The sequence below is a fragment of the Microcaecilia unicolor genome, chromosome 1 (genome assembly GCF_901765095.1).
Source record: "Microcaecilia unicolor chromosome 1, aMicUni1.1, whole genome shotgun sequence".
Taxonomy (NCBI): Eukaryota; Metazoa; Chordata; class Amphibia; order Gymnophiona; family Siphonopidae; genus Microcaecilia; species Microcaecilia unicolor.
The window spans coordinates 338943057-338969892 of record NC_044031.1 but is presented as its reverse complement, the minus strand read 5'-3'; the positions used below and the strand labels follow the sequence as shown (position 1 = coordinate 338969892).

General features: G+C 44.3%; 1 protein-coding gene across 1 annotated transcript in view; it reads right to left on the bottom strand.

Annotated features, from left to right (window-relative positions):
- Positions 1-26836, bottom strand: part of LOC115473950 (cadherin-6-like) — a 306893-nt gene that overhangs the window by 165852 nt on the left and 114205 nt on the right. Inside the window, exon 2 of the mRNA XM_030209169.1 lies at positions 3073-3464. Within this exon, the coding sequence (XP_030065029.1) occupies positions 3073-3291 (219 nt within the window). The 5' untranslated portion in view covers positions 3292-3464. The remainder of the gene's footprint in view (positions 1-3072; positions 3465-26836) is intronic.

Here is a 26836-nt window from a genome sequence, read left to right as displayed (position 1 = left end):
AGGAAGATAGGCTATATTTCCTTGCAAAGATGGCTGCTCCTAGTATATTGAGATGTTGCCGTTTAGGTAATTTATAGAGCAGTGGTTCTCAATCAGTATGTCTGGATGCACTAGTGTGTCACAGTCACGTAGCCAGACCTCAATTTTTTTGTAGGGGGGGCCAGAGCAAAAATGGGGACACACACTTTGCTCCGCCTCCCTGCTGCTCTCCGCCCCCCACCCACTGCAACTTCACATACCTGGGCAGGTGGGGGTCCCCCAGCCCTGCCAGCAGAAGCCTTCCTCCAGCACTGTTCTCCACCATGCTGCCTGCCCTGCTTCCCCTCACAGCATGCATGCTCGGTTTTAATGAAATTCAGCATATTCGGGTGTGTGTGTGGGGGGGGGGGGGGGGAGGGTAGGGAAGCATGGCAGGCAGTGTGGCGGTGGCAAACGGCGCTAGAGGAAAGTTTCTGCTTGTGGGGCTTGGGGGCCTCTGCTAGTCAAACCAGTAGACCTTGGGGGCCAAAATCCAATTTAGGGGGTGGGACCCAGGCTCCATAGGCGCCCCGTATAAGAGGCTTGGGGAGGCTAAGCCTCCCCAGCCCAGCTGTGACCTTCCCCACCTGCCTCCTCCTCCAAATGTAGTCCCAATAAGCATACCTGCCAAGACTCCCGCTGAATTCTGCTGCTGCCGCTGCTTCTGTTGAGCAGCGGCAGGAACAAGCATCGCGCTGAGCCACTGCCGCAGCTTCTCTCCACAGCAATCATTAGAACAAAAAGAAGCAGCAGCCTTCAGGCATGCACTATTGGCTCTGCTGTCCTCTGCCCCCGCTGATGTCAATTTCCCGTTCTAGGGGCAAAGGACAGGCAGAGCCGACAGCGTATGCCTAAAGGCTGCTGCGGCCCCGCGCTTTTTTTTGTTCTTGTGTCAGCGCTGCTGTAAAGAGGCCTGGAGGGAGAGAACATGACTGGAAATGGTAGGGAAGTGAGGACACTGGAGGAGAGAGAGAGAGTGTAAAAGAGCAGGGGAGAGCCAGGGACATGGAAAAGAGGAGGGGATAGCCAGAGAGAAGATGCTGGATGGAAGAGGGGTACAGAGAGAGAGAGAGAGAGAGAGAGAGAGAGAGAGAGAGAGAGAGAGAGAGAGAGAGAGAGACATGAGTGGAAAGATGGGGAGAGAAAGAGGGGACATGGGCAGGAGAGAGAGAGAGAAGCTGCTGGGGAGAAACTGGGGGAAACCCTAGCTGTCAGAGGGAGAAATGCTGAATGAAAGGAGGAAGAAAGAGGAAAAATGCTGGAAGGAGGGGGCAGAACGAGGGAAGACACTGGACGGAAGGGTAGGGAGGGAAAGAAAGAGGAAAGACCCTGGAAGGATGGAGAGAGAGAGGACATGCTGAATGGAAAAGGGTCAAGAGAGAGAGAACTGTCTAGAAGGAAGGGGAGATAGAGGAAGACAATGGATGGAAGGAAAGGGAGACAATGGACGGAAGGATTGGGAGAGTGTAATGAGTGGAAGGATGGAGAGAGAAGAGGGATGACACTGGATGGAAGGGTAGGAGAGAAAGAGGGAAGGTGCTGGACATGGATGGATGGAGGGGAGGGAAGACTGGAAGGAGATTCACATGGATGGAGGGGAGGGAAGAGAGGAGAAATCTGGACATGGATGCAGTGGAGGGCAGGGAAGAGAGGATAAATATTAGACAGGGATGGATGGAGGAAAGACAAAGGAAGGAGATGCACACAGATGGAGGGGAAGGGAGAGAGGAGAAATGCTGGACTTGGATGGAGGGGAGGGAAGTAGATGTACATGGATGGAGGAGAGTGAGGAGAAATGCTGGATATGGATGGAGGGGAAACTGCTGAATTTAAGAGCTGGATCAGAACACTGAAGGATAGGGACAGGGCTTCAGATAGTAGACAGGACGCATAAGGACACAGGAGGATGGTGGACTTGGTGAGAGAAAAAATATCAAATGGAAAGAAGACACTGCATAAAACAGAAGACACTGGGACCAAAGCGAATAGAAAAACTAAATGCTCAGACAACAAAGCTAGAAAAAAGTATTTTATTCAGAATATGTCAGCTTTTGGAAATGTGCATCTGTGACATTTTGCATTAAGTTTTAATTTCTCCAGTATTGTTGCATGCCGAGTTTGACTTTTTGAGATAACTTTCCAGTTCAGTATTTTGCCTTCATATGAGATGTGTATGAAACTGGCTGAGATCCACAATGGGTCAATAAAGATTGACAGCTTTATGTTTACTGAACATTGAAAGTGATCTTGTTGGAGATATTAACCCTGAGCAGATCATTGACACCTATGATATGAAGTCTAGTCGCCGGATGTTACTTCACTAATGTGACCATTTAATTTTGGGATTTTCCATGGATGGAAATAGCAGTGTTTAATAATTGATAACATTTTTGAATAGTATACTTTGGTTAATATATGCTTTGAGCAACCACTTTTTTTCTTTGACATATGATACATATCTAATATCTAAATTTAATAAAAGGTATTAATTGTGACTTTTACTTATTTTTTTCTGTGTTGTCAGACAATTATGGATGTAAGCCCCACCCCTAACCCCTAACTCTTTAGCCTCCCCAAACAGTTGGGCCACCGACCGCTTATGCCAGGCTCCCAAGAGCCCCCTGTGGCATGCCATTGGTGTGTCACCAAGTGCTGGGAGGTGTATTACCAAAGATTTGGCTGACAGCAAGCTTGTGTATAGGTTGGGAGAGTGAGAATCAGGAAGTCAAGTACTTCTGCCCCTAATTCTGTCATCAGACCTAACTGGAAGAGTTGCAGGCCTCTGGCCCACCCCTTTCCTCCTCCCTGGCAGTCATCATTTCTGTGTCTGTATTTCTCTTGCATCATTGTTATCAACATGCAATGATATATAGGGTTTTCTTTCTTTGTTCAGTTGCAAATTGTATTGTTTAGTGTGTCATGCATGTGAACATTGTAAGGAAGAAAAGTCAAGAATCACTGCTAGTGCATGATTTTAGGTGTTCATGATTCGTTATGTACACATTCACAGACAGAATACTTTTAAGACTGAAAGTGTATTTTGAGAACTTTTACCTTGCCAACATACTGATAATCAGATCCTGTATATTCCTCCAATAGAAAGAATTGATTCCACATCCAGCTCCTCTTGTAACGATTAAGCTCCTTCCCATTGCTATCAGAAACTTGCCCCATCTCTTTCCTGCTTCTAGTCCTTTTCAGTAAGGAACCTGTGAAGATTTGTTGGGACTGACCAACCCAGAATAGTAGCAGAAAGCAGTGATAAGTTCTCATGGCGTAAACAAGTAAACCAAAAAAAAAAAAAAAGGCAAAAAGGTCCTTATGATATCAACAATTCCTTCTCAGTATATGTATGTCCTTGAAATGATCTACTTCAGCTCTCGGCATCCAATCCTAATCCTTTTCCTTCATTCTTCAATGTTCTCTTCTTCGGTCTCAGAGGATCTCTGCAAAGAATGATGACAATAAATCAGGCATTTTCAAAAGTACTTTGAATTCAGTGCCACAGCAAATAAGGCCACAGAGAAGATCAGAAAAATACAATTGCAGGAAATGTCGACTATCTTTGAAATGTTAAAACTGAACATCACCTACCCTAGACACAACATGCCGTTGAGAATGAGTTTCAGTTTCTATCTTTCTGTATCTCTCTCTCTGTTACACACACACATACAAATACTTTTTTCAGTACAATGCATTTTTTAAATATCCACTAAGTGAGCATCATTAACTGTAACCCCATCAAAATAAATTGCATGAGCTTTCTTAGGAGTAGCCTCCACATTCTGGAACTTACTTCCAGAGCAGATGTGCCTAGCTTAAGATTACTTCTACTTTAGGAAGCAGGTGAAAGACTGGCTCTTCTCTCAGGCCTTTAATACAAGTGGTGATGGACTATCCACTCACTCTGCACCTGGACTAGTTTGCTGCACACTTTTAAATATTTGTGAGAAGAAAAATATAAAGAGATGATTTATGATGCCATGAATGACAGATGGAATCTTTTACACTGCCCTTCCCCAATCCTCAGCTTCTGTATTCATACTGTCAGTCTAAGCAGAAAATCTATAAAGACAAGCCCAAAAGCATGCACACTTTATTGCTTCACCCAAATACTACTCTCTGGTTCTTTTGCCTCTTACCCCTCCCCCCAAACTTGTATATTTTGAAGAGGCAAGGGAGAGGAATATGCTATATTCTCTCCAGATAACTGTTTTTGTTGTTGTTGCTAGAGGAAAATGCTTCAGATTTATGACCTGCTGCCTCTGTCTGTGATGATGTGAGAACTATAGGAATAAATCAGTGAGAGAAAAGTACTCTTCTGTGAATGAAAGTAAGTTTCTGTCCAGAAGAGATGGGTACCAAATCGAAGTTATCAATATGGGCTGCTGTTAAGACGGTTTATTAGTAACTAGCCCTCTATTTCTATGAAACTGGGTGCCCAACTTCAGCTTACTCCCTAATTCTGTAAAAGTTGCCAAAAATTGCACACACAATTTAATTGAATAACAAGCTAATTAGCACCAGTAATTGACTTTTTAACAAGCAATTATTGGCACTAATTAGAATCGTGCTTAGTGCAGATTTTTTTGGTGCCAAATTTTGAGCACAATTTACTGAATCTAGCTCATAATCTATAATGGAAACTAGCCCCCCTGTTTACTAAGCAGCAATAGCGGCTGTAGTGCGCTAATGCCAACACAGCTCATTCACTTTGAATGGGCTGTGTTGGCATTACCGCGTAGCTTAGTAAACAGGGGGGGGGGGGGTAGGAGCCTAGCCTGAGTATCAAAATATGTATGTGTTTAGGTGCAAACATTTGTGCCAGCCATAGAGTTGGTGTAAATGTGTGCACTTAAATTCCGTTGATATGCACATAGAGGGCAGTTCTATAGAAGGTGCACCCAATACATGTAAATACAGAATAGGCACCACTTACACATGTGCTAACCCAAAGCTCTATTCTGTATGCTCATGCAAAGTGGCAAAGAATGCAGTTGAATAGAGGGTATAAGTGTGGGAGGAGCATTGGGTGGGACATGGAGTGTCACTTATCAATGCACACTTTTTATTGAGTACTATCAGATGCACTTGTTAATTGATGGATCTAGGTGTTACCTCCTATACCTCTTATGCCATTGACTTGGCATAAGCAGGTGTGCCTTATAGAAGATGCTGAGCACACATCTGCGTGACTAAATCCTGATGCCTAAATTACGTGTGAACTGAGTGAATTCTATAAGCACGCGCATAGATTTTAGAAATGCCCACAACCTCCCCATTCCTTGCCCATGGCCATGCCCTCTTTTGAACTGTGCGACAGAATTTATATGCATCATTTTATGGAATACGCTTAGACAGTACTGCACATAAATTCTAATTAATGCCAATTAGTGTCAATAATTGCTTGCTAATTGGCAATTATCAGAGCTGATCGGCTTGTTAACTAATTAAGTTGCAAGTGCAAATTCAGAATACAACTGGATTTGCACTTGGAACTGAAGTCGTGCTGTATAGAATCTAGGGGATATAAGATAGAAAAATCTCCAATTTCCTATATATTTTATTTATGGCCGTGTGCTAATATTACCAATAAAATTACCCTGTAAGCACGTACCGCCACCTATTTTGTAGGCAGTATGTGCTCTTCTGTTATCCATGTACTAAACAGTTAGAGCACAATAATGTACATGCACTAACTGGTTAGTACAGGAACACCCATTCTTTGCCCCTAAAAAGAAATACAAAAACATATCTACCCCACACTTAGGGCTAGATTTTAGAAATGGCACTGAAGAAATTGGTGCTGGAAAAAACCCCATTGAGCACTATTCTATAAGCTGTCCCTAAAGTTAGATGCAGTTTTTAGATTAATGGTTAAGTCCTGGAGTTGTGCTTAAATTTAGGCACATCCAACTTGCACCTATGAAAACATGGTACAAATGCCTGTGCCTGCATTTACATGTGGAGCCCCTTTATTTGATAATTGTATGCATAAGCAAATACCACGCCCATGATCTGCCCATGACCCTCCCATTTCCACACTCCCTTTTTTGGAGCATGTGTAAAATTTAGGTGTGGTTCACTCACCTAAACTTATGCATGTACATCTTAAATGATTCCAATTAGTGCCAATAATAGCTTATTAAAATGACAATTATTAGCACTAATTTGCTAATTTAGGGGCCCTTTTACTAAGGTGTGCTGAAAAATGCCCTGTGCTGTGTACTGAATGCGAGTAGGTTCATTTTTCAGCACGCCTGCAAAAAAGGCCTTTTTTTTTGCTGAAAATGGACATGCGGCAAAATAAAAATCAGTGCATGTCCATTTTGGGCCTGAGATCTTACCGCCACCCATTGACTTAGTGGTAAGGTCTCACACGTTAACCGCATGGTAATCATCAGTGATTACCACCCGGTTAGCGCCATGCAGAAATTATTTTCTGCTGCGTGTTTTGGATGTGCTAGAAGTTGGAATTACCGCCAGGGGCATGTGGTAGCCGGGCAGTAGTTCTAATTTGATGTACATTGTACACGTCTTAGTAAACAAGCCCCTTATTCAATTAAGATGCATACACAATTTGGGCATGCATCCAAATTGCATACGCCTTTCAAAGTGCCCTTCATAGAATTATGGGGTTAGTGTACACACTTGTAAAAACTAATATGTGATGCTTTAGCACGTCCTGTGTTAGGCCATTGTTGCTGTGTTAGACGCACAATAGCACATGTTGCAGCTTTAGCAAAAGGACCCCTACATTTTTTAAGCCATGTTAACAAACTGAATGTATGCTAATGAATGCGCATCCCCTAACAGATTCCTTTGAAACATATTTCCTTTACATACAAGCAGAATAGAAACAGAGCATGTTTGTAAATTCTCTAGCTATATTTCAGTATTTGCTATCACTGTTTTAATTAAAGAAGAAAATGCAGAACAGAAACAAATAACATGTCTGGATCTATAATGCCATATCCAGGTAGAAAAATGAAGCATGATAACAGCACTATAATCAAAATATTTATAGACATTAAAAAAAGGCAGATTCTTAAAATGTGGACTAAAGTGGCCGTAACTGACTGATAATTAGAATGTCTTTCAAAGCATTTTTCACACAGCAAGAAGAATGTCCTAGAACTACAAAGAAAAATGAGTAGTGCCCCAGAAACATAAAGGCAGCCAGTTCTGCTGGCACTCTCTTGTTACATCCACAGTGACATTAATACACACTACACTAATCTCCCGGGTACAATTATATGCATAAAAAGACAATGCCGTCATCATGCCTGAGCAGTCACGAACAGAGGCAGCTCCATGCAAGCATTATTTCCAAAGTCCCCCAAAAGAACTAGGCACAGCTGTGATTAGACAGTCGGCCAAGAAATAAAAAAAGGGAAAGTTTTCAGTACTGCTTCCATTTTTTTTCTCAACCAGTACATTTTACACTTGAACCTGGTGGCTAATACAGCACACTGTGTGTGTGATCTACGGTCTTTCCACATGTTAAGAATAGCTAAGGGAATGTCCCTAGCGTCCTAATGAAGATAAAGGAAAAGAATGTCAGATACATGCTCGAGCAACTGCAAAATGAGGCAACAGACCGGAAATATAGATTCATAAGATCAACAAACTCAAGACAACCCTGCTATGCCAACCACAACTTCCACTATGCCTTCATTACCGTGAACAGAAAACATGGTTAAACAATTTTTATGCTCAATCTTGTCTTATAAAGCAGATTCTAATCAGGCGCTGACTCCTACAAGCTTTCAATTATTCATAAAGGGGGTCCATTCATCCGTGTTGAGACCAGAGAGGAAGCTGGAGAAGACCTATTTGGGAAGGTCAGTGAATAAAAAATGTTGCTATTCAAAGCTGGAACAGAGGCTGCCCAGGAGGTTGAATAGCAACAAATTGGGAAATAATGAGCGTATAATGAAACATTTCAAGCCTGCCCTTCTCTGGGTCTTCCAATGCATTAGCTACCTTATATCCTTGTGTTTGAGACTGATTATGCTTTTTTTTTTTTTTTGATAAACACAGTTGAACGACTAACAGCAGTTTCCTAAAGAAATAAGAGACGAAAACCACACGGATATCAGTATGATCTAAGGACCAAAAGCCAAAAATATCTATTTATATTTCAAGCTCCAAAATGCATCATTTGCATGTTTTTTCTAATACTTGTTCACCCTTGTTCCATAGATTGAATAGGGAACCCCCCTGCATTCCCATACTCAGAAAACAAATGGACAACGCCTTAGCAAGCCTAATGAGAAAAGGAATTACTGGCATATGCCAAAATTGAAAATAAAAAAACTTGTTCCCATATGCATCACATTTCTTCTACATCCTTCACTCATAGCCATCCTGACTATGAAGGAACAGCATTTAAAGGCCACCAGCCATAAAACTATCCCTTAAACACAATCTTGTGGTTCTGAACCTCTACATTACTGTTATGGCTTCACAATTTAGCAATCATCTTCCACATAGGCCTGCAAGATTAGGAGTACCCGCCAGTAGAATCCCATCTGTCATACAAAAGAGCCCCTTCATGACATCTTCAGCAGTTGCTCAAAAGCAAAAGAGTGAAAGACCCTCAAAGTCCATGACAAAAAGTCTCTTTACTCTTAAAACACAATGAAGATATTCTCTCAATTCAGTCTTCACATGCAGTATAGAGGATGCACTTGACAAGGAATCCCAACACAAGCCGTATTTCAGCATGTATGCCTTCGTCAGGGGACCTGTCAAAGTGATACATGCCGTAAAACTACAAACTGCAAATGTGTATGGTGTACTAAGGGCTAGATTCTATATATGGCGCTTGAAAAATCTGAGCAGAATAAATTTCTGCCTAAGTGTATTCGATAAGTGACGCCTACATTTAGGCGGGTATATAGAATATGCTTATTTGATATCCCAGCGCCTAGAACTATGAGCATCCATTTACACAAAGGGAAATGTGGCATAAATATCGGCATGCAGATTTAGGCGCAAAGGGACATATTCTATAATAGTGCACATAAATTTTGGATTGCCCAAGAAATGCCCATTTCCCTGCCCATATTAGAATTTAGGCGCTGTGAGTTATAGAATATGCTTAGCGAGTTATTTATGTAAATTTTAATTATTGCCAATTAGTACACATTATTGCTTGTTAAGTGCTATTAAGAATGCTGATTGGCATATTAATCCAATTAAGTTGTGCATGTTGCTATAGAATACGCTTGGATTTTGGCACAGAACTCTAGGTGCGATATATAGAATCTGACGGTAAATGTGCAAATATCAATCTCTCAGGAGTAAGTCTCAGTCTCTCATTCTCTCAGCTCACAAATATAAGCATCATATTACATTTTTCCATGTAGCTATCAAGCCCTGACTTAGGGCCTTCTTGGCCTGCATGCCTTGCACATTTCCTGCTATAACTGTGTAGGACAGGGATGCATGTTAGTACTTATGGCGGGAACCAGACCGTTTACAAACAAATGAACACATCTGTCCCTGGATTCTATAAATGGCGTACAAATTTCCATGTGCAAAATCATGAGCCATTCTGAGATACATGCATAACTAAATTGGCTAATGAGCCAATCAGCGCCAATAATTGGGCGCTAACAATCAATTATTGGTGTTAATTGGCAACAATTTGGATTTGCGCATGCATCATGCTATGCACTATTCTATAAAGATCCATGCGCAAATCTTTTAGCACACAACTCAAAAGGAGGCATGGCCATGAGAAGGGCGTGAGCAGCTCAGGAATGCTCATTGAAGAGGTTACTGAATTCAGGGGATCTGCTCCTAAATTATGTGCCAGGATTTCCACCAGGTTTCAAGTTTGGAGTGGAAATTGGCTCTGAGTGTAATTCTATAAATGGTGCCCAACTCAGTGCGCCATTTATAGAATAGCGTTTTGAACTGATTTTTTTCAGTGACGAATTTTGAGCACCATTTATGATGACAGAGTGATTGTTGTCATTCATTTTCCATGCCCATTCTCAAAGTCCTTGCTGATTCTTTCTTCTTAGCTGTATCTAGCCAACACAAAGAGACCTGGGTCCTTTAAATACTGCTAAAATGGTACCCTAGCAGTGTTGCTGGATATAGTATAGCACACAACTATCATGTATCATGTGTATGGACTCACTGAGAAAGGGGGATAACCGCAGCCCAATCTGGACCAGTACCTCTACTGTTATTGAGCCACCGACAACTGGCCTTCTCTCAGTTGGTCCTAAGAATTGGAACTAAGAAGACTAGACCTAGTGGGTCATCCTGCCAACTTCAGTAAATCTATTGTATCTTATTTCCTATCATTATCTGTGAGAAATTAGGGGATCTTCATACATTGAAGTTGAGCAATGTGTTTGCTGGAGTACAAGTGGTTTTTTTCACTATATCAGGGGTTCTCAACTCTGCCCTTAGGACAAGCCTAGTGAGTCAGCTTTTCATGATATCCACAATAAATATGCATGAGACAAATTTGCATGCACTACCTCCATTGTATACAGATCTACCTACAGTAATGCATATTCATTATGGGTATCTTGAAAACCTGACTGACTGGATATCTCCCAAGGACTGGGTTGAGAACCCCTGCTGTCCTATATAATAATTCTCACCTCCAACGTTCTAATGTGCCTGGTACTGTGGCTCCCTCGGAGGTGGTCTGCTAGGCAGTTTAGAATGCACTGACATCAGTGACACTGAAGCGTGTTTCCCTACTCCTCCCCCTGCCTACCAATCAGCTCTCAGTGCCCCCCCCCTCAGCGCAACACCCAAGCCCCAACCCCCCCCCTCGGGCACATCAACTCCCTTGCCACCTGCAGCCGCCAATACTAACGCTGTCCGGCCGCTGCTGCTTCTCCTGTGGAGCAGCAGCGGCCGGTACAAAAAGAAAAAAGCCAAAAAAAGATTTTTAACCTGAAACGCGGCTCCATAGACAGCCATCTGGCATTGGCTGTCGTCACTGCAGCCGCTCCTCCTCTCCCCTCCACGTCACTGCCCCTGCAGGAAAACCCCAGAGGAGCGCAGCGACGTCAGAGGGGAGAGGAGAAGCGGCTGCAGAGATGACAGCCAATGCCAGATGGCTGTCTACTGAGCCGTGTTTCAGGTTTAAAATCTTTTTTTGGCTTTTTTCTTTTTGTACCGGCCGCTGCTGCTCAACAGGAGATGCAGCAGCGGCCAGACAGCGTTAGTATTGGCGGCTGCGGGTGGCGAGGGGGTTGATGTGCCCGAGGGGGGGGTAGGGGCTTGGGTGATGCGCTGGGGGGGTAGGGGTTTGGGTGATGCGCCGAGGGGGGAGGGGAGGGTCGCGGGACATGGGTGGCTGCAGGGGGAGAGGAGGGTCGCTGGACATGGATGGCTGCAGGGGGGGCAGGGAAGGGGGAGGGGGTCCTGAGACCAGATGGGTGGCTGCAGGGGAGGGCAGGGGAGACAGAAGGGACGCTGCAGGGGGGGCAGGGGGAGAGGAGGGTCACTGGACATGGGTGGCTGCAGGGGTGGCAAGGGGAAAGGAGAGGAGGGTCGTTGGACATGGGTGGCTGCAGGGGGGCAGGGGAGAGAGGTGAGTCGCTAGACATGGGTGGCTCTAGGGGTGGCAAGGGGAAAGGAGAGGAGGGTCGCTGAACATGGGTGGCTGCAGGGGGAGCAGGGGAGAGAGGAGGGCCGCTGCACATGCGTGGCTGCAGGGGCAGAGGAGGGTTGGTGGGGAGGGGGTCCTGAGACCAGATGGGTGGCTGCAGGGGGGGGGCAGGGGAGACAGGAAGGACGCTGCAGGGGGGGGGGATTACCTTGCTAGCGCCCGTTTCATTGCCTACCGAAATGGACCTTTTATACTAGTAAATTAATATTTGGCTTTGAAGAGTGTGTGTTTGTGAAAGCGGAACTGTGAAAAAAAGGATTCATCTCCCAATGAGATGCCCTTTGAGTCAAGTAATCAAACTTAACTGTATTTAAACAAAGTTTACATTGTTGGAACATCTCCAGTGTGAAGAGTGATTACTGTTCCTTATTTCTGAAAATTTTTGAGACTGACACAAATCCCATTAAAGGCCTGGACATGGAATAGAGCAGTACATTCTGACTCTATTCCATGTATACCCTGGAAGAAAGGAGAAACAGGGGTGATATGATACAGGCGTTCAAATATTTGAAAGGTATTAATCTGCAAACAAATCTTTTCTGGAGATGGGAAGGTGGTAGAACTAGAGGACATGAAATGAGGTTGAAGGGGGGCAGACTCAAGAAAAATGTCAGGAAATATTTTTCACAGAGAGAGTGGTGGATACTTGGAATGCCCTCCCGCAGGAGGTGGTGGAGATAAAAATGATAATGAAATTCAAAAATGCGTGGGATAAACATAAAGGAATCCTGTTCAGAAGGAATGGATCCTCAGAAGCTTAGTGGAGATTGGGTGGCAGTACCGGTGGTTGGGAGGCGGGGCAATTACTGGGTAGACTTCTACGGTCTATGCCTCAAAAATGGCAAGGATAAATCAAGGTCAGGTATACATATAATGTAGCACATTTGAGTTTATCTTGTTGGGCAGACTGGATGGACCGTACAGGTCTTTATCTGCTGTCATCTACTATGTTACTGTTACTATGTTACTATGACTCCTTCTCGCAAGGAAGTTTCAGTGTAGACAGCATGCACTCTGCTGGCTCATGGATAACCCTCAGGGGAATAGAGTACCAGCTCAGATAAGTGGAAGAGATCCATTCTATATGCATTTCCATGTACACACCTGACATCATTCAATGCCTTATAAGGAGTCCATCGGTATCTGGAATACTGGGTTGAAACACAGTCCCATCAATATTCAGTGCTGTTTAACCGGCCAGAATGACTGCTGACCAGTTAAATTTATTTTATTTTTGTTACATTTGTACCCCGCGCTTTCCCACTCATGGCAGGCTCAATGCGGCTTACATATTATATACAGGTACTTATTTGTACCTGGGGCAATGGAGGGTTGTGACTTGCCCAGAATCACAAGGAGCTGCCTGTGACTGAAGTGGGAATCGAACTTAGTTCCTCAGTTCCCCAGGACCAGAGTCCACCACCATAACCACTAGAAATATTGTTTAACTGGCTATCTGTCAATATTCAGCGGGAGATAGCCAGTTATCCCCCGCTGAATATCCCTGGTTAGCAGCTAACAGATAGCCGGTTATATTGCCTGACATAACTGGTTATGCGCCTATTTTTAAAGCCGGTTTAGGAGCTATGTTTGGCCATGTGAAAAGATGGGATATCTTTGGCCGGTTTAAAGATAACTGGCTAAGTCGCAATCCTGCTTATTTTTGAACGAGAAGGCCGGCCATCTTCTGACACAAATCGGGAGATGGACGGCCATTATTATTATTATTAGCATTTGTATAGCGCTACCAGACGCAAGCAGCGCTGAACACCTGACACAGAGAGACATAAACCCGGCCAAATCGGTGTAATTGAAAGCCGATTTTGGCCGGCTTCAACTGCTTTCTGTTGTGGAGCCAGCAAAAATTCAAGGGGGCATGATAGCAGTGTACCGAAGGCAGGAAGAGGGCATGGTTACAAGATGGCCGGCTTCGGCCGATAATGGAAAAAAGAAGGCCGTCTCTGATGAACACTTGGCCGGCTTTACTTGGTCCATTTAGTTTTAGGACCAAGCCTAAAAAAAGTGCCCCAACTGAGCAGATGACCACCGGAGGGAATTGGGGATCACCTCCCATTACTCCCCCCGTGGTCACCAACCCCATCCCACCCTAAAAGAATGTATAAACTTTTTTGTGCCAGCCTTAAATGTCATACCCAGCTCCATCACAGCACTATGCAGGTCCCTGGAGCAGTTTTTAGTGGGTACTGCAGTAGACTTCAGGCAGGCGGACCCAGGCCCATCCCCCCCTACCTGTTACACTTGTGATAAATGTGAGTCCTCCAAAACCCACCCGAAACCCACTGTACCCACATGTAGGTGCCCCCCTTCACCCATAAGGGATATGGTAGTGTTGTATAGTTGTGGGGAGTGGGTTTGGGGTTTTGGGGGGGGCTCAGCACACAAGGTAAGGGAGCTATGCACCCAGGAGCAATTTGTGCAGTCCACTGCAGTGCCCCCTAGGGTGCCCGGTTGGTGTCCTGGCATGTGAGGGGGACCACTGCACTATAAATGCTGGCTCCTCCCATGACCAAATGGCTTGGATTTGGCCGGGTTTGAGATGGCCGCCATTAGTTTCCATTATCAGCGGGAAACCAATGGCGGCGATCTCTAACACTGGCCATCTTTAATGCCGGCCCAAATGTTGAGATTTGGCTGGTCCCGACTGTATTATCGAAACGAAAGATGGCTGGCCATCTTGTTTTGATAATACGGTCGGGTATGCCGCTTTACGGGGCCGGCCTTAGAGATGGCCGCCCATATAGATGGCCGGCCCCTTTCGATTATGCCCCTCAATATTGACTTAGCCGGTTATCTTTAAAATGGCCAAACATAAACCGGATATTCAGTACCGGTCACCAGAAACGACCTAGCATTGAATATCCTGGCTCAGTGCCAACCGCAGGAGTTAGCCAGTCTAACTTCCACAGTCTGAATATCGGCCCTAGTGTCTTGTCATATTTGAACAAAAGGTCCACGGAAGTGGAGAACACCAGAATCCCACAGAGGAGCAGAAAGCAAGGAAGGAGTGGGAAACGGATCTCAGCTCTTCAACAAACCATGGAACACAAAGAAATTGCATAAACACTCTCTATTGGTGATACTTAGGGACTCGATACGGTACCATGTTTCAGCTAAACATGGCTGCCTTAGGAGTCATTTGATGTAAGTGTGGTGCAAACGTTTAGTGCTGAAGATATAATGTGTTTCAAAGGGCAAATAAACAGCTGGTCTTTATAAAAACCTTTAAAATGTTCCTTCCTGGACAATCCAAGCAGATACCCTTGTAAGGTATCCATGATCTCTCTTACTTCTAGAACAATGTAGGAGTTTCTATTCACTGTCAAAATTATTTATTGTAACAATATCCTATCAGAGTAGTTTAGCAAATGAGTCTTCCCCTTCTGATGTTTAATATCACTCTCACATTTCTAGAACACTCTAGGCAGTTCTATATTTAGTATAGGAATGATCCATTTAAATACCTCCTATGGGGGTGGTTTAACAAATGGGTCTTACCACTGAATATCAGCTAGCACCCCCATAGCTGTCAGCTGGGCTGAAATAGCTCCATTTTACCTTCCAGCCCCCCCTCAAAGCAGCTCCAAACCCTCCCACCCACTCCCAATGTAGCTTCACTGGTACTGCGAGACAACCGCTAGTGGTTGCAGTGGATATTTTCAAGAAGGAACCAAGAAGGTAAGGAAGCATTGGGGTTTGCTCCTGCTCCAAGAACCACTAGACCACCAGAGATTGTAAGCAGGCCCAAGGGGGCTGTCTGAAGCTTGGGGGGGGGGGGCAGAAGGAGAGATTGAAGGACCTAGGGGAGTGGGAGGTGGGTTTGGACTTGCACCTGGGTTGTGGGAGGGGGAGAAGAGCTATATTGGGGTGGTGGGAGAGGATTATGAACTGTATTGGGGAGGGGAGTGATAGGGAGAGCAGAGTTGCATCAGGATATGGGGACTAAATTTATACGGGTCCCGGCCGATATTCAGTCGGGACTCATATACGTTTTAGTGGCCACTAGCTATATAGTCAGGTCTGGATATTCAATAGTGCCTGTACATGGCCCAGCATTGAATATCTGGGGCTAATTTGACCGGTGATGGTCAAACATTGACCACCGCTGGCTGAATATTGACCAGAGTATGTTTAATGCAAGAACTGTATTTTATGAATAAGTTTGATTGCACATATTTGTCAGATTTATGATAAATATATTTTCTGTTTGCCAATACATTTTTTTTTCATTTTAAGATGGGCACATTGCTTAGTGAGGATTCCAGTGGACTCTTACAGTCATTATATTATAATTATCCAACTCTAGAGAAGACTGCATACTACTTCTTAATCTTTTTGCTTTCCATAAGCCAAATTACACACATAACCGCAAGCAGGTTACAGACTTAAAAGAATAATAATTATAGCATTAGAAAAGTGCTCTCACTTGATATTTAATAAACAGTTACTGAAATGAGCTAGCTAATACATATTTATTAATGGAAAGAAAGGGAGACAGTCAAATTGTAATTTTTTTTCTTTGCAATTAATGCATTGTCAAGCAAAATGATTTAAGTTGCAAGGGAAAGCATATTCTTAATGAATAATTCTGTAGTGGCAATAGGGAAGATATGAGTAGGAGCAGGATATATGGGCACAATGAAACAGATGCCAAGAAAGCATGCTAAAACTTAAATTCTTTTTTATTATTTCACTGTAATGTTGCTCAAAAATAATTATGTAAGAACCGTTTTAGCAGTGTTGGTTCAATTATAAATTCAAGCAGTTTATAGATTAATAAATCCATTTAATAGACTCATGTCACTTTATTCCTGTATCAGACTAAAGAAAGGCTTGAGAAGTACAGGATGGGGAGTTGCATGGTAAGAATGGTTAAAAGAAAGATGAACATCTTATTGAGTAGCCTAATGGATAAAACACCAGGCTTGATATCCAGGGATGCCTGATTCAAATCCCACTGCTGCTCCTTGTGATCTTGGACAAGTAAATCCTCCAGTATCTCAGGTACAAAATTAGACTGTGAGATCTCCAGTGACAGGGAAAATACTTAGTGAATGTGAATGTAACTCATCTTGAGCTGCTACTGAAAAAGGTGTGAGCAAAATCCAAATAAATAAATATTCCCCTCAAACTATAGTATATCATATATGATGCAAGCCCATGTTATAAACCAAGGCCCATGATGTTTGTATTCTAGACTCTAGAGGTGATTTTAGAAGGTTTATATATGTAAAGAAAAAAAAATAACACATATGTTTAAAACCAGCATGTACATATAAGTAGTGATGTTAGAAGAGGCAACTACTCTTATGCAGTAGCATAGCCATGGATGGGTCCATGTGGGCCGAGGCCCACCCAGCAGCGGTGTACCCTTGTTGCAGCTGAAGGGAATCCCATCTGCTGAAGAGCAGCTCAAAGGCACACTGAACTGAAGTCTCTCCAGTGCAGCTTTTGCAGTCAACGGAAGCTTTAGTGAGCTGCCTGCAGCTGGCACTTGGTGCATGCTGAGTGTCAGCAGATTTGTAGGTGGGTCAGAACAACCAACAATTGGGATGAACAAAGTACATGGGCTGGAACATAATGGCATGATAGATCTGAAAAACAATAGGGGAAGAACTGTGTGAATAAGCTGATGTGATAGTATCAAAATCTTGAAAGCAAGACCATAGTAAATAGGTAGTGAATGTTTGCCAGTCAGTAAGGGTGTTACACTGCCATATTGTTTAGCACCATGAACCAGTTTAACGGTTGTATTTTGAAGAAGTTGCAGCCTCCTAAGCTGGTACTGTGGGAAGCCTTGAAGTAAAGAGCTGCAGTAAAGTTGGGAAATTACTAGTGAGTCAACCAATAAACAACGTGAGTTTGTATTAAAAAAATGAGCGTTCTGCTCTAATTTGCTGCAATATGAATAAAAGTGAAAGGGAACTTGATATACTGCCTTTCTGTGGTATTTTGCAACTACATTCAAAGTGGCTTACATATATATAGGTACTTAGTTTGTACCTGGGGCAATGGAGGGTTAAGTGACTTGCCCACAGTCACAAGGAACTGCAGTGGGAATTGAGCCCAGTTCCTCAGGATCAAAGTCCACTGCACTAACCACTAGGCTACTCCTCCACTCCAGAGCTCGTCACTAGTCATTTAGGATGAGATCTGCTAAAAGTCATCAGAAAGGTCTTGATGAGTTTTATTACACCAAAACATAACTAACTGAGATGGATCAAAACAAAATATACTTTATATTATTATACCAGATCACATATTTACAAGGAAATTTTGAAAGAAAATGAGCTCCTGTATGAAGAACACTAGGACGCGGTAACAAAAACTGTTTCCTCCTTTTCTGGGTCGCTCTGGTTACTTCTGGGAAAACTCAGATTTGACAATCAATAAAAAATTAGCTTTAATTAAATAAACTTTAAATACAACTTCAAACTAAGATATTTCTCAGCCTCAGGTGAAAATGTAACAATGGGCGGTGTCTGCACAGCCTACATAATATGCTTGCTTCGGGGAAAAGTTGGCTCAATGCACTGTTTGAAAATGACATTCCTGCAATTCTGCACTATGGACCAGTCTAGGGAACCCACGAAGAGTGGCTGATATACTTGTAGCATGGAGATGTCTACTTAGGTCTCATTCCCACCTCTCCATTACTCCCCGGAAATCCAAAGCTAGAGAGCACTCTTTATGGAACCACAAAATTGAAATCTGGCCTAACAAACCCCAAATCTCATTATTAAACTTTGTTTTAACAAGGATGACAGATAATGGGACAGTTGAAAGTATGCAAAGAAATCCTGGCAAGTGAGAAAAGTCCTATCTTCTTTAACCAAATGTTCCAATAGAGAAAGACCCCATGTTTTCCACCACCGAAATACCGTATTATCCCTGCCAGGCATGAAATCTGCATTACCTCCCAGGGGCAGCAAAACACTACAGGAAGGGTCCTGATTTTTCACCATGTAAGCAATTCTCTCCACATTGGCCAGAGAAGCCGAAATAAAATGCTTTTACAGACCTGGATTGACAACTTTTCCAATTGGGCATGAAGGAAGCAATTCAAATGCCAAGGATGGAAGTAGGCTCTCTCCGGTGCAACATCAGTGTAAGTAGAAGTTCCCAGAATCCAGTCCCTTGGATGGTGCAGAACACAAGCTTGATTGTACCCCTTTAAGTCTGGGACTCCGAAGCCCCCTTGACTCCAAGAGCTCAGAAGATAGCACCAGTGAACTTCAGGCCTCTTCCCACCCCATAAAAACTTTTCACCAAGAGTTTCTGTAAGTTCCCTAGGTCATGAAGTAAGAGACGAATTGGCAAGGACTGAAGGACATACAGCCAGTGGGGAAAGGTCACCATTCAGAACAAGTTGATTCTACCCAACAACGATAAAGGCAGTGGTGTGCTGGAGCCGGCTCGCTCCGGCTCGCAAGAGCCGCTTGTTAAATTTTGACAGCTCTTGCGAGCCGGTTGTTGTTCGGGGCGAGCCGGCTCCATTGCAGGAGGTAAGCATAGCAGGAGGGCGCCATGCTTAACTCCCCTCCCGCTCCCAAACATGCCCAGTGATTGCCCTTCGCCCCCACCGTGCCCTCCTGCTCCCATCCATTTTTTTTAAATACCTCCTCGCCATTGAAGTGCCCAAGCTTTTCCTCCATTTGCTGTAGTTCGCGTGAACTTCATGCCCTTAGTCCCGCCTTCTGACGTATGACTTCATATGTCAGAAGGCGGGACTATGGGCACGAAGTTCACGCGAACTGCAGCAAACAGGGAGGGAAAGCTAGAGACGGGCAGCAGGACTTTAACGTGGCGCTTCAACGGCGAGGAGGTATTTAAAAAAGATGGATGGGAGCGGGAGGGGACGGTGGGGGCGAAGGCCAATCGCTGGGCATGTTTGGGAGCGGGAGGGGAGGGCAGGGGAGGGAGGAGAATCGCTGGACATGAGATGGGAGCGGGAGGGGAGAGGAGGGCAGGGGAGGGAGGAAAATCATTGGACATGGATGGGAGCAGGAGGGGAGGGCAGGGGATGGAAGAAAATCGCTGGACTTGAGATGGGAGCGGGAGGGAAGGGCAGAGGAGGGAGGAGACTCGCTGGACATGGATGGGGGCAGGGGAAGGAGGAGAATTGCTGGACATGGATGGGAGCAGGAGGGAAGGGCAGGGGAGGGAGGAGAATCGCTGGGCATGGATGGGTAGAGGGGGCAGGGAAGAGAAAACAATTGCTGGCATGGATGGATAGAGGGGGGCAGAGGAGAGAAGACAATTGCTGGGCATGGATGGGTAGGGGGGCAGGGGAGAGAAGAGAATTGCTGGGTATGGATGGATAGAGGAGGACAGGGGAGAGAGGAGAGTTTCAGGACATGGATGGAGGGAAGGGAGAGAGAAGAAATGCTGGACATGGAGGGAAGATAGAGGAAGGAGATTAGATGAGGGAAAAGGAAGTGAGGAGAGAAACTGCACATGGATGGAGAAAATAGGCAGAAGCTGGATCCACTGTACAGTCAAGTGTGCGGAGGACCAGAAATGAAGAAGAAAGGAGGAAGAAAAGAAATAAATGGAAAGAAGCCCTGGAAACGGAGTCAAGGGAACAGATAGAGAGCAGCAGAATCAGATACTGGGCCAGCATGATCAGAGAAACAAAGTCACCAGACAACAAAGGTAGAAAAAAATAATTTTATTTTCATTATAGTGTTTGGAATATGTCCACTTTGAGAATCAGGTGCTGAACATTAAAAGTTTATATTTATTTACTTATTTATGGCATTTTATCCCATATTAAACATGAATTAGATTGGAACCTGGGATCATTTAATTTTTTTTTTCCTGGAGAGAGTAATGCATTGCCCCCCCCCCCCCCCCTGGCTATAGCCAGCTCTGCAATTTTTTTTGGGGGGGGGGCGCAGAGGTGGATGGGGGGGCGCAGAGGTGGATTGGGGGGGTGCAGTGGTGGACGGGGGGCGCCGAGGTAGACCGGGGAGAGAGCCTGTTGTTAAAATTTTACCAGCACACCACTGGATAAAGGCAAAGCGCTCCACTGATCTAATTGTGCTTTGGTATCCTGAAGCAGTTTATCCACATTTAGTCTAGCTAGCTCATTTTCGAAAGTGATCGCCGGCCATCTTCTGACACAAATCGGGAGATGGCTGTCGATCTCCTGAACCCGGCCAAATCGGTATAATCGAAAGTCGATTTTGGCCGGGTTCAACTTCTTTCCGTTGCGGAGCTGGCGAAACATCAAAGGGGCGTGTCAGTAGGGTAGTGAAGGCAGGAAGGGGCGGGACTGGGGCGTGCTCATGAGATGGCCAGCTTTGCCCAATAATGGAAAAAAAAAGCCAGGCTTGTAGAGCATTTCGCCGGCTGTACTTGGTCCCTTTTTTTTCATGACCAAAGGAGCTCCAACTCACTAAATGACCAAAGGAGCCCCAACTCACCAAATGACCACTGGAGGGAATCGGGGAATGACATCCCCTTACTCCCTCAGTGGTCACCAACCCCCTCCCACCCAAAAAAAAAATTAAAAAACATTTTTTGTCAGCCTCTGTGCACGCCTGAAATGTCATACCCAGCTCCCTGATAGCAGTATGCAAGTCCCTGGAGCAGTTTTTAGTGGGTGCAGTGCACTTCAGACAGGTGGACCCAGGCCCATCCCCCCCCCCACCTGTTACACTTGTGGTGGTAAATGGGAGTCCTCCAACCCCCCCCCCCCAACCCACTATACCTACATGTAGGTGCCCCCCTTCACCTCTTAGGGCTATGGTAATGGTGTAGAGTTGTGGGGAGTGGGTTTTGGGAGGGATTTGGGGGGCTCAGCACCCAAGGTAAGGGAGCTATGCACCTGGGAGCTATTTTTATATATATTTTTTAATTTTTAGAAGTGCCCCCTAGGGTGCCCGGTTGGTGTCCTGGCATGTCAGGGGGAGCAGTGCACTACAAATGTTGGCTCCTCCCACGACCAAATGCCTTGGATTTGGCCGGGTTTGAGATTGCCGGCATTATTTTCCATTATGGCCAAAAACCGATGCTGGCCATCTCAAACCCGGCGATCTCTGACATTTGGCCGGGCCCAACCGTATTAGCAAAGAAAAAGACTGCCGGCCATAGAGATGGCTGGCGCTGTTTGATTATGCCCCTCCACATTATCCAGTATCCATTGGCAACTGTATACCCAAGTGCTGAAAATGCCCCTGTGTCCACTGACCCCAACAGAGAATCTGAACTCGCCAAGGCCTGGGATTTAATCAGATTTAATTGAAATCCTGAAAAACCTCCATACTCATGGAGGCTTTCTATGAGAACAGGAAGGGAGGATCAGGGTTCAGTAATGTAAATCAACAGGTCATCCGCAAAAGCTGCTGTTTTAAAAACTGTATCTCCAATCTGCATGTTGCAGATCTCTGGATTTAACAAAAGAGAGGGAACAAAGTACAAAATAAAGTCCAAACAAAAAAAAACAGCACCACGGGCCTTTAAAAATGGAACACAGTTCTTTAATGAATGAGCCTTGACAAAAAGACCCGACACGGGCCGTGTTTCGGTGACTAGCACCTGCGTCAGGGGTCTACATAGAATACACAGATCTCTGGATTACCATGACACTCTCTAATAAGCAGATCAATATGAAAGGGAGGGGGAAGAGTGGGAAACCCTGATGTGTGCCCAATTCTATTTTATAAGGATCCGATTGTATACCATTTCTACAGACCTGTGCCTGGGGATCAGCATATAACATTCCCACTGCCTAAGTAAACAAGCCTTCTATACTATAAGCCCCTACTACCCTGTCAAAAGACTTCTCAGTATTAAAGCTGATCAGGAGAGCAGGGGTTCCTCCCAAGTGCACCCTCTCTAGAGCCGCCAATATTCTCTGCATGTTCTTAGAAATTGCCCAACCATACGTAAAACCCACCAGCGGTTCTGCAATTAACGTAGGAGTTACCATGGTCAACCTATTGGCCATGATTTTTGCCAAAAGTTTTATAGTTTTATAATTTTAACGAAGAAATGGGACAGTATGATTCCGGCATATCTGGGGGCTTACCAGGCTTTTATAATACTTTAATTTGCACCAGATTAAGGTGACCAGGCAGCTGACCACTCAAGATCGCTTTAAAGGCCGACGTCAGAATCAGACCAATTTCTGACTTTAAAAGTTTATAAAATTCACTAGTCAACCCATTGGGCCCTGGTGCCTTCCCTAATGGGCTCTGCTTGACTGCCCACTACACCTCCTCCACACTGAGGGGTGCATTGAACATAGCCAAATCAGACTGGGATACCCAAGGCAAGTCCAGGTTCGACAGATATACCAAACTGCCCAGTGTGGAGTGTACAGGAGAACATTAGAGCTTAGCAAAAAATTCTTTCAGAACATTATTAATGGCTTGATCATGATGCACCAATTGCCCCCGGTGTACCTTAAAGTGACAATTTTACTCAGTTCTTTGTTTCTTCTGATCAATTGGGCCATTAAGCTACTACTTTTGTTGGCAAACCTGTAAAGATTGTATTTGTAATATGCAAAAGATTCCCTAGCATTTCTGTGAAGAAGTTTGTTCAGTGCCTGTTGGGCCTCCAGTAACTGAGTATTAATACCCAAGGAGTGATGTACCCCATATTGTCAATAGGGAGATGTCACTCTATGCTCCAATTGAAGCACTTTATGATGACGGGCCTTCCTCTGAAAACTGACATAGGAAATTATTTCCCCACACAACACAGCCTTCATGGTCTCCGAGAATAATATGGGGTCAGCCAGGTAATCTTTATTGTTATCCACAAACAAAAAGAGGAAAATATAGTGTCTTTATATTAAAAAACTGGAAATCTACAAGAGTACCAGTCACAGGAGGAGAGTTGGATTGGAGACTCAATTCTACCCAAGCATGATCTCAGAACATTATTGATCCTATCTGAACATCAACCACTGAGGACACTTCTCGAAAGATCAGCAAATAGTCTATCCTGGACATAATGGAATGTGCTCTAGAGAGGTGTGTGTCCAATTCTGTTTAATATATTTGTGAGGGAAATTTCTGAAGGATTAGAAGGAAAAGTTTGCCTTTTTGTGGATGATGTAAACAAAGTGGATACTTCTGAGGGCATAGAAACCTAAGAAGAGATCTCCAAAAATTAGAAGAATGGTCAACGGTCTAGAAGTTAAAATTTAATGTGAAGAAGTGCAGATTGATGCACTTAGGGTGCAGAAATCCCCCCAAAATGTACCAGATAGGAGGTGAGATATTTATAAGCACAGCTCAGGAGAAGGACATTGGGGTGATGGTGTATGAGGATCTCAAGGTGACAAAAGAATGTGACAAGGCAGTGGGCAAAGTCAGGATGCTGGGTTGCATAGAGCAGGGGCGTATCTGCGTGGGGCCTCAGGGGCCTGGGCCCCCGCAGATTTTGCCCTGGACCCCCCTACCGCCATCAACCCTCCCCCGCTGCCGTTCTTACTTTTGCTGGCGGGGGACCCCAAACCCCCGCCAGCCGCCCCGCGGTGTTTGAAATTCATCTTCGGCCTCCGTGGCCGTGCTGCTGTGATAGGCGCTGTTGAAATCCACTTCGGAGTCTGACGTCGTTGTATGTTGTACGTGCTGCGACGTCAGACTCCGAAGTGGATTTCAACAGCGCCTATCACAGCAGCACGGCCACGGAGGCCGAAGATGAATTTCAAACACCGCGGGGCGGCTGGCGGGGGTTTGGGGTCCCCCGCCGGCTGAAGAAGAAGTTTTTACGGCAGCGGCAGGTGGAAGCAGACCTCGGCTGGCGGGGGGTTGGGGTCCCCCGCCAGCAAAAGTAAGAACGGCAGCGGGGGAGGGTTGGCTGCGGGAGGGGGGTAGAGAGAGTCATTGGTGGCGGTGGGGGCTCGGCGGTGGGGGCTCGGCGGCGGGGGGGGGGGGGCTAAAATGTGCCCCCTCCCTCTGGCTCTGGCCCCCCCTACCGCCGGAGTCCAGATACGCCCCTGGCATAGAGAAGGGTATAACCAGCAGGAGGTGTTGATGCCTCTGTACAAGTGATTGGTGAGGCACCACTTGGAGTATTGTGTTCAGTTTTGGAGGCCCTATCTTGCCAAGGACGTAAAAAGACATGAAGCAGTTCGGAGAAAAGTGACGAAAATGGTATGGAGTTTGCACCACAAGATGTATGAGGAGAAACTTGATAACCTGAAGATATATATACCCTGGAGGAAAGGAGAGACTGGGGTGATATGACATAGACATTCAAATATTTGAAAAGTATTAATCTATAAACAAACCTTTTCCAGAGATGTGAAGGTGGTAGAACTAGAAGGCATGAATTTAGAGTGCAGGGGGCCTAACTCACGAAAAACGTCAGGAAGTACTTTTTTACGGAGAGGGTGGTAGATACCTAGAATGCCTTGGATGGAATTCAAAAATGCATGGGATAAACATAAAGATTCCTGTATGGAAAGAATTGAACCAAGCAAACAGGGGTGATTTGATGGTGCAATACCATCTGATATGTTCAGGATTAATGTCAGACCAGTTCAATGGTCGGAAGTTAACCAAGTGATTAATAAATTTTCTAAATCAGACTACCAATTAGATGTTTGCTCTACACAATTCATGGTCAGCCCTTCTCAGTTTCAGGATTAGAACATTTGCGTGGATTACCACTTCTCTATCTCTTGGTCTATTTCCATGTTTTTTTAGGCGCTATTATTCTTACTCCTATGTTGAAAAACAAGAAAGAATCTTATGCAGTAGTGATTAATTATTGACCAATGGCCTCAATACCTTCCTTAATGGAATTTATAGAGGGTCTCCTGACTATTCAGTTGAATTTCAGTACAGACTGTTTTATGTAATTTACTTGCAGAGATCAGATGGTTGATGAATGAAGGAAAAAAAAAAGTCCTTATCATGCAGTTTGATCTCTCAATTGAATTTGATGTGGTGGACCACAATTTGTTGCTGCACATCTTAAACACTATTCCCCTGATTCTATAAAGGTCATCAAAAATTGCAAGCACAAATTCAGGCATGGCCCTGATTCACACATGCAACTTAATAGATTAACGAGCCAATTAGTGCCAATAATTGGCTTTTAAATAAGCAATTATCAACACTAATTAGATTTAATTGGGGATTACGTGTGTACAGTTATGTACAGGATCTATGCCTAAAATTTACATGAGACCCGAAAAGGGGGCACAGAAATGGGAAGGTCATGAGCATTTTGGGGTGAATCAGGGGTGTGGTTTTGAGTTATGTGCATAATTATAGAATAACAGTACTCCATTCGTAAATTTAGGCACGGGCATTTGCACCACATTTTGCAAATGGTGGCTCCTAAATTTATGCATGACCTGTCCGGTTAAGCATTTATTCTATAAACCATGCTGAATTTTAGGCCTGGTTTATAGATTACCACTTAAGCGTTCTTTTCAGCATCTATTTTTTTAGGTGCCATAGGTTTAGCAGATAATGCCTTGAAATGGTTTAAGGGTTTCCTTATATTGAGATCATATACTGTAAGGATGAGGGGAGTCCTTTCCAATTACTGGCTTGCTTTTTGTGGTTTCCCACAAGGGTCACCATTGTCTCCCATTCTTTTTTAATATCCTTGTGTTCTCACTTGTATCCCAATTTGAAAGGGCAGGATTTTGGTTGTTTATATATGCCCATGATATTACTGTCTTAATTCCAATTTCTACTGGAATATCTGATATTAAACAGGGATGTGGCTATTATTTGCTAATACCATTTCATCTATCTCATAGCAAATAGAGAAGGAATTTGACATCCTTACTAACTGGGCTGTAAATTTCAAATTAAACTGAATAATGATAAAACTAAATTTTTATTTCTAGAAAATTCATATAAACCATACATGGAAACAACTTTGATGTTAAAAGGAACGTTGATCCAATTAGAAAAACAGTTGAAAATTCTTGGCATCACATATGATGAACATCTTACATTCGAGCCTCATATTAAGTCACTGACAACTAAGGTATTTAATATCATGAGGAGACTGAGAAGGTTTAGATCCTGTTTTAAGTTTACAGCCTTTAGATTAGGAGCTCAAGCCCTCATTTTATCCCAGAACGATTATTGCAGTGCTATCTGGAATTAACTGCGAGTTTGATATAAAAGCTTCAAATGTTGCAGAATATGTCTGGATGCT